The following is an 18,098-nucleotide window of genomic DNA, read 5'->3' as shown; positions in this document are numbered from 1 at the left end:
CAACATGATTAGATTTTTGCACATGCCTCAGAATTTGATGTTAGCCAATATAAAGCTCTAAGAGGGTGATCCAGTGACATCTGTTGTATTTGATAAAGAGTACACTGTGAAATTACAAGGTAAAATTCACCTTTAATGCTAAGATTTTGGATTTTTATTCCATAATTCCACAATCAGGAGACATTGTAAGGTTTTAAAGATAGAATGACAAGTTCAAATTTATAGACTGTGCTAAGAAGTGTGAATTTTATTTTAAGGGATGTCAAGATCGAATTTTTATATCATGCTAGTAAGCTTGGATTTGAGCCAATAAAAGGTTTCAAAGAAAGACAGGGTGAGATTTGGGGATTTTTTTATAGACCAGCCTGAAGATAAATCGCATGGCGAAACGTTGCATTTTACGATGAGTGGTTGGGACTTTATGTTACAGGCAATGAAGAAATCTTGAAAAGTTTTAAATTAGGGGGTTACATGATCGAACATACGCATTTCAGCAGAGCTACGAGAGTGGATTTTTATGGTAAAGATAATATGATCAGATTTTTATAACGTGGCAAAGAGATGTGATTTTATGTGAGAGGTGACGGCATTCAAGCGTTTCATTTAGGAGAGGGATATGATTTCATTTCTGAACCCTCATGCAGAGGCATTTGGATTTTAGCCAGTAAAGGGTTTTAAAGAGTGACTGATGAGAGTTTTGTCTCCAGGGGAATTAGCTGGTAAAACATATTTTATGCTAAGGTGTCTGGATTTGATGAACCAGATAATGAAGGTGAATCAACAGCTCAGAGGAGGTACCTGTTGGCACAGGTGCATCCTGTTGGTAGTTTACACTGAGAAACTGGACCATTTATAGTAAGCAATATAGAGGCGGGGCAGGTCTTACACAGAGGTTATAGGATTGAATTTACATAGCAGCCTAAGAACTTTGGACATTCTTTTGAGGAACAACAAGATCACATTTTTGTGCCGTGCTAAGGAATCTGGATTTCAGCCATGAAGAGATATTAAGAGAGTGATGGGGCAAAATTTCTGTTTGATAAAAGCAATCTGCAGAGAAATTATGCAGTAAAATGTGTATTTTATTCAAAGGAGTTTAGATCCTATCTCATAGGTGACTAGAGATATTATAAGAATTTAAACAGATGTTACAAGACCAAATTCATGCATCTTTCAAGGAGGTATGACCTTTTTATGATATGGTCAAATTTTGATATCGTGCCTAATTAGAGGTTTAGAATTAAGCCAGTAAGAGTTTAAGAAGTTACCTGGTGAGATTTGGGCTTTTATATCCATCAGTTTGCAGGTAAATCACATGGTAAAAATTTTTGTATTATGCTAAGTGAGTGGAACTTTATATTATAGGAAACTTTTATAGAAAACTTTTCTAAGTTTTACAAAGAGAAGTTATGGATAACTTTCATGTATCTTGCTAAAAGTTTAAACTCTAATGTTAGGAATAATAAGATCAGGTTTTTACAACCTGCCAAGGATTTTAGATTTGAGGTTGAAGTCGGGAAAGTTTAATCAGGTACATCACCAAATTTATAAATATATTAAGAGTGTAGACTTTATATTAAGAAGGGGATAATCTAGTTTTTAAATTATCTTGCTAAGGAGTTCATATTTTAGCTAATAAAAAGTTTTACAAAATATACTGCTATTCTGTATTTTAAATTTTAGCCAATTTAAATTTTTAAATTTTAAATTTTAACTAATTAACATAGTAGAGTGCGTGCTTAGCATGCACGAGGTCCTGGGTTCAGTCCCCAGCACCTCCATTAAAAAAATAAAATAAAACTCAAATTTTATCCAATTTAAATTTTTTATTTTAAATGTTAGCCAATAAAGGGTTGTAGGGTGTTAAAAGACATACTGAGATTTCAAATTTAAATTTTAGCCAATTTAAAATTTTATCCAATAAAGGGTTTAAGGGTTTTAAGAGAGATATTGAAATTTTATACTTTAAATTTTAGCCAATTTTAAAATTCAAATTTTAACCAATTTAATTTTTTAACTTTTAAATTCAAATTTTAGCCAATTTAAATTTTTTATTTTAAACATTAGACAATAAGAGGTTGTAAGGGTTTTAAAAGACAAACTGAGATTTCATATGTAAAATTTTTGTCAATAAAGGGTTTTAAGTGTTATAAGAGATATCCTGATATTTTATGTTTTAAATTCTAGCCAACTTAAATTTTAAATTTTTAAATTTTAGCCAATAAAGGGTTTTAAGGGTTGGAAGGGATGCACTGAGATTTTTATTTCTAATAGATGAGTCTGCAGATGAATTACTTTGCCAAATTTTGCATTTCAGTTAGACTTGGAATTTCACAATAATAATAATACATACCTTACAGGACTTTCATGAAAAGGATATGAGTTAACTTATGCAATGTGCCATCTATGTAATTCTTACAATGAAGATGATGATAACGATGAGTATTTTTCCTAATTTGTACAACATGCTAAAAAATGTAATCTCTACCCTGAAGGATGACATGATCAGAATTTTCTATTATTCCAAGGCTTTAAATTTTAGCCGGAAAATGATTTTGGTGAATTTATGTGTCAGGAATGTTTATGCTAACAGGTTTGGATTTAATATTATAGACAGCAAATAAACAGCCAAAGGTTTTAATCAGAGGGACTGCAGGATCAAATTTAACTGTCATGCTAACAAGAATGTATTTAATTTTGAGAAACAGCAGATCAGAATTTTGTACCGTGTTGGAAAGCCTGGATTTTAGCCAATGAGGAGTTTTACACAAGGGGATGCTTTTTCTTTTTCTTTTTTTTTTTTTTCATAGATCAGCCCTGTGGCTAACAAGAAAACTGAGAAGTAACAAAAAGTGTTCAAGGTATAAAGAGCAATAACTGTAGAGCTAATTAATTGGATCGCCAGAACTCAATTTGCTCTGCCCCAGCAGAGAAGTGTGCAAAATACTCCAACCAAAACATCTCTGTAGACTCACCCTTGACCCACTAAAACCACCCATGACTAGATTTTCAAAAACCCATCCCAAGTTATCTCACACCCTCCCCGCACCCCCACCCATTACTGAATATCCCAGCTCAACCTCATCCAACCAGCAACAAAGGAGAGGCGTCTGCTGGAGCAGAGATCAGCCCCACGTGGTGAGACTGGAGGGGCGTGCAAATCTGTTTGCTCATGTGGAATTGAGGCCACATGTTTGAAGCTCCTAAGTCCCCACAGACAAGGAGGGCAATCTCAAGAAAGTGGCGATTTTAGGAGGGGCGTGGGAACGATACGCAGACCTCCTTGACAGCCCAGAGCTGGGGAGAACACAGCACTGGAAGTTGGTGAAAGAGAGGAAGAAAAATCAGCAAAAATTCCAAGTTAGAATCAAGTCACAAAGGCACAAGGCTCTGGCACACAGTAGGTGTTTTATAAACGATTCTAGGGGGGAAAAAAGAATAGCCAGAATCCAGATCACTCCATCCACCTACCCCCAATTTCTGCTTTGAATCTGGGGGAGGAAGTAAGAGCTGTTCTGGGCAGCTGACCCAGCTGAGGGACAGCAGCCAAGTGCCCGTGTTCTCCTCTTGCTCTGAACTTGTTAAACAGTAGGCATGTCTGCTACGGCTTCCCGCCTCACAACCGAGGAGGCCCAGCCTGCCAAGGGCACGGCTTTGGATGGCACTGGGAGGTGACCTCTGTGACTTCCGGGTGACCAAAGATGGGAAGGGAGACTGACCAGGCGCCTGTGCCAGGGTTGACATGAAGCGGCCAGCACACCCTGCCAGGTGTCTGCCTGCCACGGCGGCCACTCTGGGCCCATCGCTCCACAGAATTTATGGGCTGTGAATTTCTCCCAGCCAACGGGGAAGCAGGCAGGCCAGACAGGCAGAGAAAGCTGAGGGAGCAGGCGGGAGGGTCAGGTGGACAGATTTTTCTCTCCCTGGGAGGCCCACGTTGGACACAGGGAGGCTTTCTCCAAATTCCCTGTGTTCTGATGAGCTGGGCATCTGATTTGTCCTGGAGACCCTGACCCTGACCTCGTGAGACCCTAAACCACTGCTTTTACTCCCACCCCCTCCCCACTCGCAGGTTCTGACCTCTGCCATCCCAGTCGCTGACCAGACACATCCCAACCTTACCCTCTTCAGAAAACGCTCCTTTCCATCCGACGGAATGATAGAACCCTCTGAAGACTCATTTGAGACGATGATGGAGCGTAAGAATCCATCATCAAAACAAATGGAGTCCTCCGAGGGCTCATCCAACACCACCGTGGAGACACCAGGCAGCGGAGCACAGGAGGTGGTGGGGCTGGCCAGCGGCCCCACCCAGGAAGCGGAAGAAGAGCTGCCCATTGACCTCCTCCAAGACATGGAGGAGCCATCCAGTGGCCCACATAGGGAAATAAAGGATCCACCCAATGACCTACTCCAAGACCTGGAGGAGTCACTCGAGGGTTCACATCTGGAAGTGGGGGGTCCTTTTGGTGAGGCACCTGGTAGAATGGGAGAAGCATCAGTCAACCCATGGGGGGACCAAGAAGAGCAAGACGACGACACTGACCTGGCAGGGTCAGGAGAGGAGGAGCAGCCAGAGGAGCAGACGGAGAGCTCGATGGCGGAAATCATGGCCATGGTGAGGTCCATCATCTCTCTGCACTTCCGGATGCAGGACCTCCGAGAGCAGCAGAGGGTGGCGGAGGAGATCCTGACGGAGGGCATCAGCGCTGGCCAACTGCCCATCCCAACCAAGTTCTCGGGCGATCGCCGAGAATACCACGAATTCATCGTGCTCTGCCAACTGATCTTACAGAGCTACCCAAGAACGTTCTACAGTGACCGCCTGCGAGTGGGGTACATCGTCTGCCATCTCTCAGGCATGGCCTTGGAATGGGCCAGAAACCTGGTGCAGGCGGGGAGCCCCCTGATCAACGACTTCCCGGCCTTCCTGGAGGCCATGTCAGATATGTTCGAGTACCGCCAGGCCCAGCGCGTGGCGCAAGAGGCCATGCTGAGCATCAGGCAGGGGGACCGCACCGCCATCCAATACATCAACGAGTTCCGCGGCCTGGTACCCACCTTGGGCTGGCCAGACGAGGTGCTGCAGGCCCACCTGTGTCAGGGGCTCAAGGAGGAGATCAGGCACTATCTGTTCCGCGTTCCTCAGCCAGATTCGCTGGAGAGCCTGATCGTGCTGGTCCTGCAAATAGAAGAGAAGCTGGCGGAGAGAAGGGCGATGCTGCGGCTGCCCCCGGAGGCCCGCCCACGGAACCTGACCTGGATCGACTCACCTGCCCCGGAGAGGTGGATGGTGAGCAGCTGGCTGCCTCGCGAGGTCCACCCCGCCATCGACCGCGACCACCTCTTCCTGCTGCTCATGGTCAGGGTCAACCCCTACCACAGTGTGGCAGTCCAGGCCCTGGTGGACTCGGGGGCGGGCGCCAACCTCATGGACGTGCGGTTCGCCCAAGAGCACTACGTGGAGCTCTACGAGAAGCCCTGCCCGCAGCCGGCCCAGCCCGTGGGCGGCTCGCTGGTCGGCGATGTGCCTGTCTGGCTGCACACCGAGCCCCTGGTGTGCGTCCACCAGGACCACCAGGAGGCCCTCGAATTCGATGTCGTTCCTTCGCCCAACTTCTCTGTGATACTAGGCATCAACTGGCTCCGAGTCCACACCCCCGAGGTCGACTGGGCCAAAGGCCACTGCACCTTCCACTCGCCCTACTGCCTGAAGAACTGCCTCCGCCCGCCCCCGCCGTGCACCGCGCTGGGGAGACACGCCGTCAGCCCGCTGCCCGGCTTGCCGCCGCTCTACTCCGACCTGGCCGACGTGTTCAACCCGAAGGAAGCGGACGATGAGACTTCCGACCAGCCAAGCTCAGACGGATCCGATGATCTTTCTGAATCAGAGCCCTCTGAGCTTCAGCAGGCTGGAGACAGTGATCACAGCGAGACCTTTCAAGAGTGTCCCTCCGCTGCATCGTGGGAACCCGTGGGTGCCGGGAGGCAAGGAGCCAGGCTGCGGGATGAGTACTGGGACCTGCAGGATATGCTGACCAACAGGCAGGACTACATACAGACGATTCCAGAGCTGTTCGACCAGCTACACGGAGCCACGTGGTTCACGAAGCTGGAACTGCGTGGGACCATCGTGGACGAAAGCATGAACTTACACCAAGCAGAAGACGTGTGGAAAGCGGCGTTCGGGCTGGAGCTCCAAGACATGACGAGCTACCAGCCCTTTCTGATCTGCGCAGACCCCATCATCCCCCAGAGCGTGATTCACTTCATCCTGAAGGACATGCTAGGTTACTTTGTGCTGTCCTACGGGCAGGACGTCCTGGTCTACTCAATGAGCCAGGAGGAGCACCTGCAGCATGTCCGCCAAGTCCTGGTCCGCTTCCGGTATCATCACGTGTACTGCTCCCTGGACAGGAGCCAGTTCCACCAACACACCGCCGAGTTCCTGGGGTTCGTCCTGACGCCCAAAGGGGTGCAACTAAACAAGAGCATCGTGACTACGGTCACGGGCTACCCCGTCCCTGGTTCTAAGAAGTCCCTGCGACACCTAATGGAATTCGCCTTGCCGTACCGGCACTTCGTGGACCGCTTCGCCGTCATCACAGAGCCGCTGCTGCGCCAGCTGCTGCCCGACCAACCGTTCTACTGGGGAGACGAGGAGCAGGAGGCCTTCAAGCGTCTGAAGCAGGCTTTCCGCAAGGCGCCCCTCCTCCACCACCCCAAGCCCCAGAACCCGTTCTACTTGGAAGCAGGCATCACCCAGAAGTCTCTGCACGCCTCCCTGATCCAAGTAGACGACCAAACTGGCAAGAGAGTCTCCTGCGCCTTCTACTCGCGCAACATCTCCCCTCTCGAGGTCGAGTCCTCGCAAGTGGAGATGAAGATCCTTCCGATTCGGGCCGCCTTCATGGTGTGGTGCCGCTACCTGGAGAACACCGAGGAGCCCATCATGATCCTTCTCAGCGCGGAGGACCTCGCCTCTCTGAACAACGACGGGCTCACCGTGCTTCTCCCCGGGCACTGGGTCTTCTTCTTCTCCCACTTCAACTTCGATGTCATGCAGCGGCCGGGAGCCACCGGCGGCCACCCCCGGCCGCCCGGACGGAACCGCCGCCAGAGGGCTTTCCAGCACCACACTGCCACGTGGCCATCCATGCTTTTCACTACTGGAGGGTCCCCGGGGGACCTATCCCCAGAATCTGGGGAAGAAGAGAAGAATGAAGGTGCGCCTCCCCAGGACAAGCCAAACAGGCAGAACCTCCAGCAAGAGCTTCTGGCTCTGATACCAGCGGACCAAATACTCCACAGCTTCCTTGCGCACTTCAGCATGGCCCAGATCAGGGCGGTCATCCTGCATTTCTTCCGAGGCCTCCTGTTCTGGAAGAACACCCTGGCCGTGGCCGCCCTCCTCGTGCTGCTGCAGATCAGGCGGCCCCTCGCCCTGCTGCCCGCGCCCACCCTGGATGTGGCCCGGCCACCACCAAGGCGCTCCCTGTATCTCATCCTGGACTTGTCCCTCATCACCGACAGCGGCCTCGCCACCGCCATGGTCCAGCTGCTCACCCAGATGCCCCTGCTCATGGGCGCCAACGCCATCCCGGCCGAGGAGCTGGCCCAGCTCTTCCTGGATCCTGACCAGTGGCAGCACCACGCCCTGCTCCCCCAGACCACCCGGGGCCTGCCATTCATACTCTGGTTCTGGCTGATACTATGTGAGTTCTTTGGGGTCAGGGTCATCCCCGGCGAGGGGACCCGCCCACTCCAGAACCGCCCCCTGGAGCTGCACGTCGTGGAGGATGAGGATGTCGTCTTGCGAGAAGCCCTGCAAGACGACCTGCAACGTTACCGTCAGTGTGGCCTGCATGACGGCCTGCAAGACACCTCGCAGGACGAGCAGAACGACGTGCAGGAGGCCCTGAGCCCCGCCCCGTGCATCCACACCGACATGGCCATCACCCTCCGGCCCCGCCGCCACCTCCCCACCGACCCTGACGTCCTCAGCCTCCTGAGCGACACCCTGCTCTACATGCGCAGCACCCAAGGCCAGTCCATCCTGATCAACCGGGAGCTGGTGGCCAGGACCCTGAGCCGCTTCCTGACCGTCATCTACATCCAGGTCCCATCCGCCACCAGCTGGGCGAGCCCACCCAGGGAAGAAGCCACCCTGGAGGAGCTGCCCAGCAACGTGGACGACGTGGACGACACGGATGACGTGGATGATGAGGACGATGTGGACAACACGGATGATGTGGACGACACGGATGACGTGGACGACGAGGACGACGTGGACGACGAGGATGATGTGGACGACGAGGATGACGTGGACGACGAGGATGATGTGGACGACGAGGACGACGTGGACGACGAGGATGATGTGGACGACGAGGACGACGTGGACGACGAGGACGATGTGGACGACGTGGATGACTGTGACTACGACAACGGTGACGAAGACTCAGACTTCGACTAAAAACACCTCCGCTCCTGCAGCCGCCGCCCCTGGACCCTCCTTCCGGGCTTTCCGCGCCTCAGCCTGCTTCGCTCAGACCCTGCACCCCCTTCCTGCCACTCCTGATCCAGGGGGAACCACTTGAGAAGGGCAAGCAATGTCTTCAACTCATCAACCAGCAACAGCATCTGTGCCAGTGGACTATCCAGCCACAGAGACACAGAGCCGGCTCAGGGTCCACAATCCCATCTTAATTCTCCAAGTGCCATGTCCAGAACTGGGAGTGAGATCGGTGAGAGGAGGGAGCAGTGATGAGCAGGGAATGACCACATGACCCCAGGCCAGGTGAGGAATCAGCACAGCAGATTCAGCCAAGCAAGCAGATGCCAGGGACCCGCCCCCGCCCCACCCCCGGAGTGACGAGTGGCCACCTTGGGCACCCTGGGACACTGACCTCGGGTGCTCCACTGACTTCTACCTCCACCACCGGTGCTCCTGCTTCCCTGGGCCTGACCCCCGCCCCCCGCATCTCCTGGTGTGCTGTGGTGCCTCCCCCATCCCCATCTCCCTGCAAAGCAGCGCCCCCCACTGTCTGGCCCAGCTCCCTCAACACTGACCCTGCCTGACCCTGAGCTCTGGCTCTTACCTGGGGGGGGCTGCACCATGGAAGGTCCCAACACACCAGTACTTACTGGACTCAGGAGTCCCCATGACTCCTGGGACCCTGAGGAAGTGAGCTCACTCGGCGGGGCTCCCTCCCCCCAACACTGACAGCACAGGGGCCCAGAGGCCCACCACCAGAGGAGGGGGCTCCAAGAGAGACTGAGGAAGGCCCAGGACCCTCAGTGGACTGTGCTGAGTAGCTGCCAGTGCTCCTGCCAGACCACTGCTCTCTGCCACAGGGCAGAGACCCTTCTCCCCTTTCCCACCGCCTCACCTTTTTCCACCCCCAAAATAAAGCAGGAAAAAAGAGTATCTGACTTTGTGGTTTGTTCTTGGGGTGAGGGGAGACAGGATGGAGGAGGGGCAAAGAGAGTGGGGACAGGGTGGGGGGCTGGGCTCTCCCCTGAAACAAGCCCACCAGGTGCCTGGCACACAATCTGGAGGATGTGGGGGACACCGGGAGCTGCTGCTTTTCTAGGGTCCAGGGCAGGGGCCCCAGAAATCCAAGTCCCACCTCTTCCCACACAAGGACAGAGGTGTGGGCAGGCCGTGGTCAGCCTCCCTAACTCGGGAGGTCTATGAACCAAGGAACCCCAGTTTCAAGCAATCTTCCCACCACCATCCCTAGAGGAGGATGCCAAGGTCACACTGCCCTAAAAGTGGCAGAATGGCTGTTCTGAGGGTGCGCTGCCCTGGGAAGGGGAAGGGGGTCCCCAAGAAGGGAGGACAGCAGGGAGGGGGGCACTCACTCACTCACTCGGGGTTCAGTATCCCCGAGCCCAGCACACACTGCACAAGGGCCCCTCTGCCCGGCCTCAGTGCCCAGCCAGCCAGCAGCAGCCTCTGATCCCCCAGAGCACACCTGCCCCCACCCCTCCACTCTGGGACCAGTCCTTATGTGACCTGGGACCTCAGCTCAGGACGGGGGTCTGACGTGGAGATGCGTGCACACGTCCCTCTTGGCACAGATTCTACCCCTGATGGCAGCACCAAGAGATCATGGTCAGGATCCCAGGTTCAAAGCCAGGGGCTCAGCTATACCTCTGGGCTTCTCTCCACCCCATCGGGCCCCCGGCTGACTAGCCATGCACCCTCTTCCTCATCTGTTGCCTGGAACCATCGGAGGCACTGTGAGAAACCAAAGGGTCAGGAAGGAAGTTGCTAACAGCCAGCCCTTGGAGCTCCTGCCCTCTGGCACCACCCGTGCATGGACTTTTGCCACCTATTCCAGACAAACTTGGTGTAACCAAGGCCCAAAGAGAGCCAGTGCCCTGATGGTGGCCAAGAAGGAGTTGAGAACACAGCCAGGACTGGAGTCCTCCCTGGTGGCTTCTGCCCTCCCACCCTGGGCCCCTCTACCCCTGTCATGCCCACCCCACACACCTACTGGGGCGACCAGATGCAGGAACGACCCCCACAAAGAGCCATCATCACAGTGGCCCCAGGAGCCAAGGGCTCCACAAATGTCTGTCCACCCCTGACAGGAGCCCCAAGAACCCATGGGCAGGCCCCATGGGTCAAGGTCAGGACCCCAGTGTCCCCTTTAGTGGCCCTGAGCCTAACTTGCTGGGTAACCCTGGCCAGTAGTTGTCCAGTCCTCTGGCCTGTTTTCCCATCATCAAATGGGGGACGTGGGAGGAGGGGAAGAGATTGTCGGGGCAACAAGACACAATCTCCAGGGACCTCTGATTCCTGAAATCCCCTCTGTTCCCAGGTGACTGCCATCTTCTAGGGGCTCCTGAACCCCTTGGTGTGAACTCCCTTGGGGGCAGAGCCTGGGGTCAGGGTGGGGATGCCACTCCCAGCACTGGTCCCCTTTCTCAGGCCGACCCGGAAGCCCCTAGGGGCTGAACCTCCGGGGCAAACCCAGACACCTGCCTGGAAGGGGCTGCCCTGGGCGACCGGGCATGAGAGGACGACCCCTGTGTCCTAATAGCCCAGGACCCACCAGGAGTACTGTCCTCTCCACAAGGCCTGTGCAGATGAAGGGTCAACAGGGTGACCTCCTGGCTCAGGTCAAACAGAATCCATCACCCAACAACCAGTCTTGTCCTACACCGGGGAGTCCAGACTCCAGCCAGGGGCACGTGCTTATTCACGGTGACACGCGCACACAGTTTGACCAATGGGGCAGCCAGCACAAAGTGCTGGTGCAGCAGACGCTGTCTGGACTCAGCAGGCAGCGGTGTCCTGGCCTCACGTGGTCCCCCGTCCCAATCCAGCCAGAAGGGGCTTTACCCCCATTTCCAGAGAAGAGAGGCAGCCCCCAGGCCAAGGAGGAGGACTATGGCCAAGGCAAAGCACTGGGGGATGGGGTCCCCACCTTCCTAGAAGGAGGGTTTGAAGAACACAATACAAACCTGTTTTCTCCTGAAAGGAAGAAAAGAAAGTTAGCCTCAAACGACCAGCGAGGTTACAGGTGATGGCGTCGCAGGCCCCACAACACAGGCGGAGTCTCAGGACGAGAGCCAGGACAACCGTCCTGCCTGGGGCCTCCCTCCTCCTTCACCAAGACCACGGGCATCCGGCAAGCTCCGGCAGTGCCAGGGACTCAGGAGACCCCAAGTTCGGCCCAGGCAAAGCTGGCAACCCTCCCGTACCTCCCTTCCCCTCCCAGCCCACCCCCACATGCCCAGGGGCTCCAGGCTCCAGGCCTGGTGCACACAGGCAGGTTCACACACTTCCCAGACCGCTCACGGCTACTCACCACTCAGGTCTGGATTTGCCCTTCCCTCCTGCAGGCAGCCGCAGGTCCAGTTAGGGGCCCCAGACACAAGCCCCCACGTTCAGGGGTGTGATAGGAGCTCTGCCAAAGGCTGAAGTCCCCTCCCTGCCCCCAAAGTCAGAAAGGGGACGGCAGCAGAGCCCACCTCCACACCCTGTGCCCACTCGGCCTGTCCACCAGGCGTCACATACCCTGGCTCCTCAGAGCCGTTCCTTGTATTGCACAGCATCCTTGAGCAGGAGCAAGGCCTCCTCTTGGCCAGTATCCAGGCCTTTCGTGGTAAGACCTCCATTTCCCACAGATCACATCTCGCTCCAACACACTCTCACCACTCCCTGCAGGCGCCCCGCCTTTGTTCAAGCTGTCCCCCTCCCCAAGTCAGGAAGCCCCCCTGAACTCCGGCAAGGACCTCCTCCTGACCTAGAGGGGGGAAGGTGTGAAGGTGGTGGAGGGAGGGGAGGCTGGGGAGGAGGGCGAGGAGGAAGGAGGAGGGGAAGGAAGAAGATGGGAGGTAAGGCACCTCCTGTCCCCTCTGGTGGCTCCACCCCGTCCCCGCACCCCACGCTGGTGCGGGCAAGGCTAGTTAGTGGGGTAAGACTCCAGCAGCCCAGGAGCTCGGCCTGGCCGCCTCCCACCAGGCCGGGGGCCTGCGTCAGTGGGGGACACTGAAGGCAGCAGCCAGGGCCCGGGGCACTGGTGGAGGCCCGGGCTCGGACAGGGGTGGGGGGGCTTCTGCTGCCCGCACTGGCTGAGGGGGGCGGGACCCAGGGTTAGGGACCCTGGGGAGCCAGGGGCATCTCCAGACCAGGTTTAAGGAGAGAGTAAGCAGCCACCTGTGAGGGGCCTCAGCCTCCTGGTCATGAAGGAGTCCTGGGCAGAGGCGAAGGCCCGTCAAGGAGACCCTCCTCCAGCGGCGGTGGGAAGGGTCAGCCCTGCTCTGTCCAAGCCCCGCCCCCGGGGACAAGGGCATGGCCTCTCCGTCGTCCGCCCTGTCCCCAGTGCTGGGCCCTCTCAGCGGGCGTCCCACAGCCCCTTCGGGGGCAGAAGCCCCAGCGCCGGGCAGGCTCCACCACCGGCCTGGGCCCACCCCTGGGGTTGTCCCACTGGGGACACCGCCTCCTCCTCCAAGAAGGGGCCTCAGAGAAGGCCCTGCCCCAGGCCTTGCGCTGGGTTGAGGGGGAGTCCTGGCCCCGAGAGAAGAGCGAGGCAGGAAGAGGCTGCGGAGGGCAGCCTGGGCTGCCAGGAGGGTCCCGGGGGGAGGTGCTGCCCGAGGCGGAGGGGGAGGAAGAAGGGCGTCGTACACAGGAGCCAGGTAACTAACTGGGTCAACCCCTGCGTGATACCGCGCTCCCCTGGGGAGGGGGACAGGTAAATGTGCGCCTCAGTGTGACACACGGTTTGGGAGGGGGCTCCAGGTGACACATCTGTGGGGGAGGGACTCTATCTGATACATGAGGAGGGGAAGGGCTCAAAGGACAAGGGAGGGAGGCACGCGCTCTGTGTGACGAATGGGAGGGAAGAGCCTCAGTGTGACAGAGTGGGGGGACTTGGTGTGACACAGGTGGCGTGGGGGCTCCATGTGACACAGGTGTGGAGAAGGGGCTCGGTGTCCCCCACAGGCTGGGGAGGGGCTCAGAGTGACAAGGCCACTGTGCGGCATGGGTAGAGTGGCTCTGGGTGACATGAGTGGGGGTGGGAGTCCGTGTGACACAGGGGGACTCAGTGTGATGCAGGAGCGGGGGAGGAGCTGAGTACGACCCGCGGCGCAGGGACCAGCTGCGCGGGCACGCAGGGAGGCTTCCGCAGGGCGCGTGGCGAGGGCGAGGGCTGGGCTGCGAGCTGGGGAGGGAGGGCTCGGTGTGACACTTGAGAGGGCAGGGACTCAAAGACGCAAGAGTGGGAGGACCAGTGTGACACATGAATGGGGGAGGGATTCGGTGTAACCCGGGGCGGGGATGGCCTCCACCTCACGTGAATGAGTGAGGGGCTGAGGGCGCCACACGGGGGAGGGGCTTGCTAATGGTGGAAGGAAAGCTCCATGTGACACATGAGTGAAGGAAGGGGCTCATGGTGACACATAATTAGAGAAGGGACTCAGTGTGACACAGTGTTCCAGGGGCTCAGTGTGACACACAGGTGGGGAGGGACTTGGTGTGACAGGTGTGAGGGAGTTGAGTGTGACACACATGTGCAGCAGGGCTCTACTGACACGTGTGGAGAAGAGACCTAGGTGACCCCCAGGAGGGAGGAAAAGCTCAGTGTGACAGCTAGGGGGGACGCACTGTCACATGCGAGTTGGAAAGGGTCTGTGTGACTCGGAGAAGGACTCAGTGTGACACGTGTGGAGGAGGGACTTCATGTGACAAAGGAGGAGGGGGCTCACTATCTACCCAGGTGGGTCACAAGCTGTGTGACACACAACTGGGGGAAGAGGCTCAGGGTGACATGTGGGTCAGGGAGAGCTCAGTATGTCACACTGAATGGAGAAAATGTCCCTGCCACTCAGGCACAGTAAAGCGCTTCCTGACACATGATGGGGAAAGGAATCCATAGCAAGCATGACTGGGGGGTGGCTAGTGTGATCATAAATGGGGGGCTCAGAGTGACACCTGGAGGAGGGGCCCAGTGTGACTCCTGAGTGGAGGAGGGGCCCAGTGTGACACCTGAGTGGAGGAGGGGCCCAGTGTGACACCTGAGTGGAGGAGGGGCCGAGTGTGACATCTGAGTGGAGGAGAGGCCCAGTGTGACTCCTGAGTGGAGGAGGGGCCGAGTGTGACACCTGAGTGGAGGAGAGGCCCAGTGTGACTCCTGAGTGGAGGAGGGGCCGAGTGTGACTCCTGAGTGGAGGAGTGGCCGAGTGTGACACCTGAGTGGAGGGGCCGAGCGTGACACCTGAGAGGAGGAGGGGTCCAGTGTGACACCTGAGTGGAGGAGGGGCCGAGTGTGACACCTGAGTGGAGGAGGGGCCCAGTGTGACACCTGAGAGGAGGAGGGGCCCAGTGTGACACCTGAGTGGAGGAGGGGCCCAGTTGACACCTGAGTGGAGGAGGGGAGTCTAAATGACCCAACAGGACACCTAAAACAGGGCTCTGTGACACATGAGTGCAGAGGAGCAGAGCTGTTGCATAAACCTCACTGTGGTTTTTTACCCTCAATCTTTCTGAGATAACGGGCATCCTCGGGTGGATGTGGGACCCCCGTGGGACCACCTCATCCCTACAGACTCCCAGGCAGCTTTTACCACACCAATTTTAATTCAGATTCCAACCCTCGTAGGCAATTTAACAATCCTGAAACTACAGAAGTTCATTCACCAAAGGGAGAAATTCCGAATCAGTAACCCTAAGACCTCTGAAGACACCAGAGATCCTCTTTAACTGCGTCCAGGCCAATCCTCGAAGAGAACCTTTAAGATATCTGCTCCACCATCACACCCCAGCAGCCCGTTCCCCTCCCCCAGAACATCCACAGGGTCTCCTGGACACTACAGGGTCCCCGATTCTGGCTCTCCAAGACCCGCAACCTTCCCCATTGGATATTTATTTGACTTGACCAAGCAAAGACATTACAGCCAATACACAAAGCAGTTCCAACCCTTGACCTCCGTCTTTTGAGAGAACAGAAGTACATTGTAACAGCCCAAAGCAGGAGGATGCAGCTCAGAATTTTACAATGGAATAAACTTGACTTTACAAGAAATTCACTGCCTTGTCCACCATTTTCTAATTTTATCCCAGAACCATCACATGTCATCACAGACTGGGCCTGCCCCTCACCCATCCCCGAGACTCCCTCTCCTCCATGGTGGCCTAACTCTGCCTTGAAACCACTCCAGTGCTGAGGAATGAGAAGGGCAGGTCCTCCTCTCCCCTCCAACCTCCCATCTCTCATGTCATTCATTCATTCATTTCAACTTTGGTAGAAAGAGCACAAAATTTGGTCCTCAACCCTCCCTCTAAGGCCTGACGTGCGACCCTCAGGGAACCGGTCTGAGCATCGGTTTTACCCCATAAAAAGGGAAGGATGTGACCAGCATCAAATAATCTGGCAGGACTGGGTGATCAGCAGCAGAGGGGACAGCGAGGAGGCTGACCCAGAGGACAGGGTGCAGAGCGCAAGTAATCAAGGCTCCCGAGGGCAGGACCATGCCCGGGGCCTGGGAGCAAGGACCCCCTGGGCAGACTGGGAGGGCCTCGGCTCCTGGTGCTGTTTCTCAGATGCAGACCACAAGCGGGGAAGTAAGGGGGCACAGGTGGGCTCTCCATCCATCCTGCTTAGCTCACCTGGGCTGAGCCTCCCTGCCCCCGCCCACACACAGTCAGACCTGCCCTTCTCTGCACTCCATCCCCGAGCTGCCTGGGCCCAGGCTCCCTGCCCTCCGCCGGCTCTCGCGCGTCTCCCGAGGTGTGCACTCCCGAGGGCCACGTCCATTTACTTGATGCCTGGCACAGGGCCTGGCACACAGTAGACCTTCACCGAATGTGCAAACGAATGAATGAAAGCCTACCATGTACAAGGCCCTGGGGGCCAGAGTGAGCCCCGAAGCGAGGATGATGGAGGTGAGGCGGATGATGAATGGGTGATGGCCGGGTCCGCAGGGATGGAGATGAGATGCTGTGCTCAGGTGAGAGGCCAGGTGGAGGTGATGGGAGCCCGAGAACACCGGCCCACAGGGAAGGATGGGCCGGGTCCTGGGACCCAGAGTTGCAGGTGACAGTGAAGCAGGGAGGGGATGATGGAGCCCATGGTGACAAACATGCGTGAGACTAAAGGAGGGGGAGGAGGAACCTAGGACCCACAAGCTGGGTCCAGAAATGTCTAAGGCTCAAGATGGGACACGAATCAAGAGCCTTGGCCGTCACAGCCCAGCCCAGATCCCGCTCATCACCCCTGTCCACTTGCATCAACAGAATCCCCATCATGTGCGAAGTTCTGAGAACAATTGGCAAGCCGAGAACTTTGCCAGCGAGGAACAATGGACACCCGCCAACATTTTTGTTTGCATAACCCATTGAGAAATTTTGAAAAGCCACCTAACCCCGCCTTCTCCAGCCCACTTTTAAATTGGTAAGGAAGCTTTCACGCCCAGCTTAGGGCTGCGGCATGTCACATAACATATACGTAACATGTATATACACATCTGTCAGCAGCTCGGGGCTGCGGATGGAGCTCATGCGTTACGTCCACTCTCAACCCGGCTGGCAAACCAATCGGACAAGACAGACTTTTTCATTAGGAAAAGCCTGTCATTTTTAGCATTTTTCAACCCAAATCAACGTGTGTCTAGGCGTCGTGAAGACAAACAAGGCCCCTCTGGATTCTGAATCTCAGGCAGACGCACCCCCCGGGATAAGGGGGCGGGGCACCGTGGGGCCGGCAGGAACTGACCTGGACCGCGCAGCATCTGTGCTGAGTGCTGTTAGGGGCGCAGGCGTCCTCTGGGTCCGAGACTCTGTCGAGGGTGCAGTGCAGCAGCCGAGGTCTGGGAGGTCCTGTCTGGTCCAGAGGTCCCAGCCAGCGCCAGTGGGGGGCAGATGCCCCAGGCAGCGGCCAGGGAGGCTGGGCCAGGACCCAGCGCACCTTGTTCCCCCGTGAGGTGGCTGAATGTGTACTGTAAGCTGCCAGGGAGCTGGGGTCTAGGGGGAGCTGATCAGAGCCCCATACAAGCGGGGAGGAGCTGGGGAGTTGAGGGAAGGGAAGGCTCCGCTCCAGGACACCTGGGTAAACTGGGCAGAGCTGGGGGGCCGGGGTGTCAGCAGCTTAGAGGGCAAGATTTCCTGACCTGTGGCAGCGCTGCCAAGTCAAGGCAATGCGAGCAGGGGACAGACAGCGGGGGTGAGGGGTGAGGGCCGAGGCCACCACTCTTCTGCCGGCTGGTGCAGAATTGGACACGCAGGTGGTCTGGGGGACAAAGCTACAGTGGGCATGTGGTAGCAGTGACTGTGGGGCAGGGGTCTGGAATCCACTCAGGACATCTGGGGTTGGGAGACACCCACTGTCTCTCACCTCCAGCCACTCTCCACCCTCTGTCTCTCTCACAGGCACGCACACACCAGCCCAGACCCGCATGCACACGCACTCACGCCCATGCGCGCACACACCCGGGCACACAGGAACATGCACACACGAGCAGGCCCAGGCTCACATTCACCTCACCCCTGACCCCGGCCAGGGATCCCCTGCGCACTGAGCCCTCCCCAGGCTGGGACAACACCTGAGCCTCATCTGATGCAGGGGTCTGTGTAGGAGCTGGGGTGA

General features: G+C 55.9%; 1 protein-coding gene across 1 annotated transcript; it reads left to right on the top strand.

Moving 5' to 3' along the window:
* The first annotated feature begins 4,156 nt into the window (after positions 1–4,156).
* On the top strand, positions 4,157–8,473 carry RTL1 (retrotransposon Gag like 1). Its single transcript, XM_072963904.1, has one exon. It carries the CDS (start codon positions 4,157–4,159, stop codon positions 8,471–8,473), a length of 4,317 nt encoding a protein of 1,438 aa, XP_072820005.1.
* The last annotated feature ends 9,625 nt before the right edge of the window (positions 8,474–18,098 follow it).

Source organism: Vicugna pacos, chromosome 6 (assembly GCF_048564905.1).
Source record: "Vicugna pacos chromosome 6, VicPac4, whole genome shotgun sequence".
Taxonomy (NCBI): Eukaryota; Metazoa; Chordata; class Mammalia; order Artiodactyla; family Camelidae; genus Vicugna; species Vicugna pacos.
Note: the sequence above shows the minus strand (reverse complement) of the source record. Positions and strands in the feature narration are given on the sequence as shown.

Excerpts from the sequence above, each read along its gene's own strand:
- RTL1 (XM_072963904.1), top strand. The coding sequence starts at position 4,157 with ATGATAGAACCCTCTGAAGACTCATTTGAGACGATGATGGAGCGTAAG.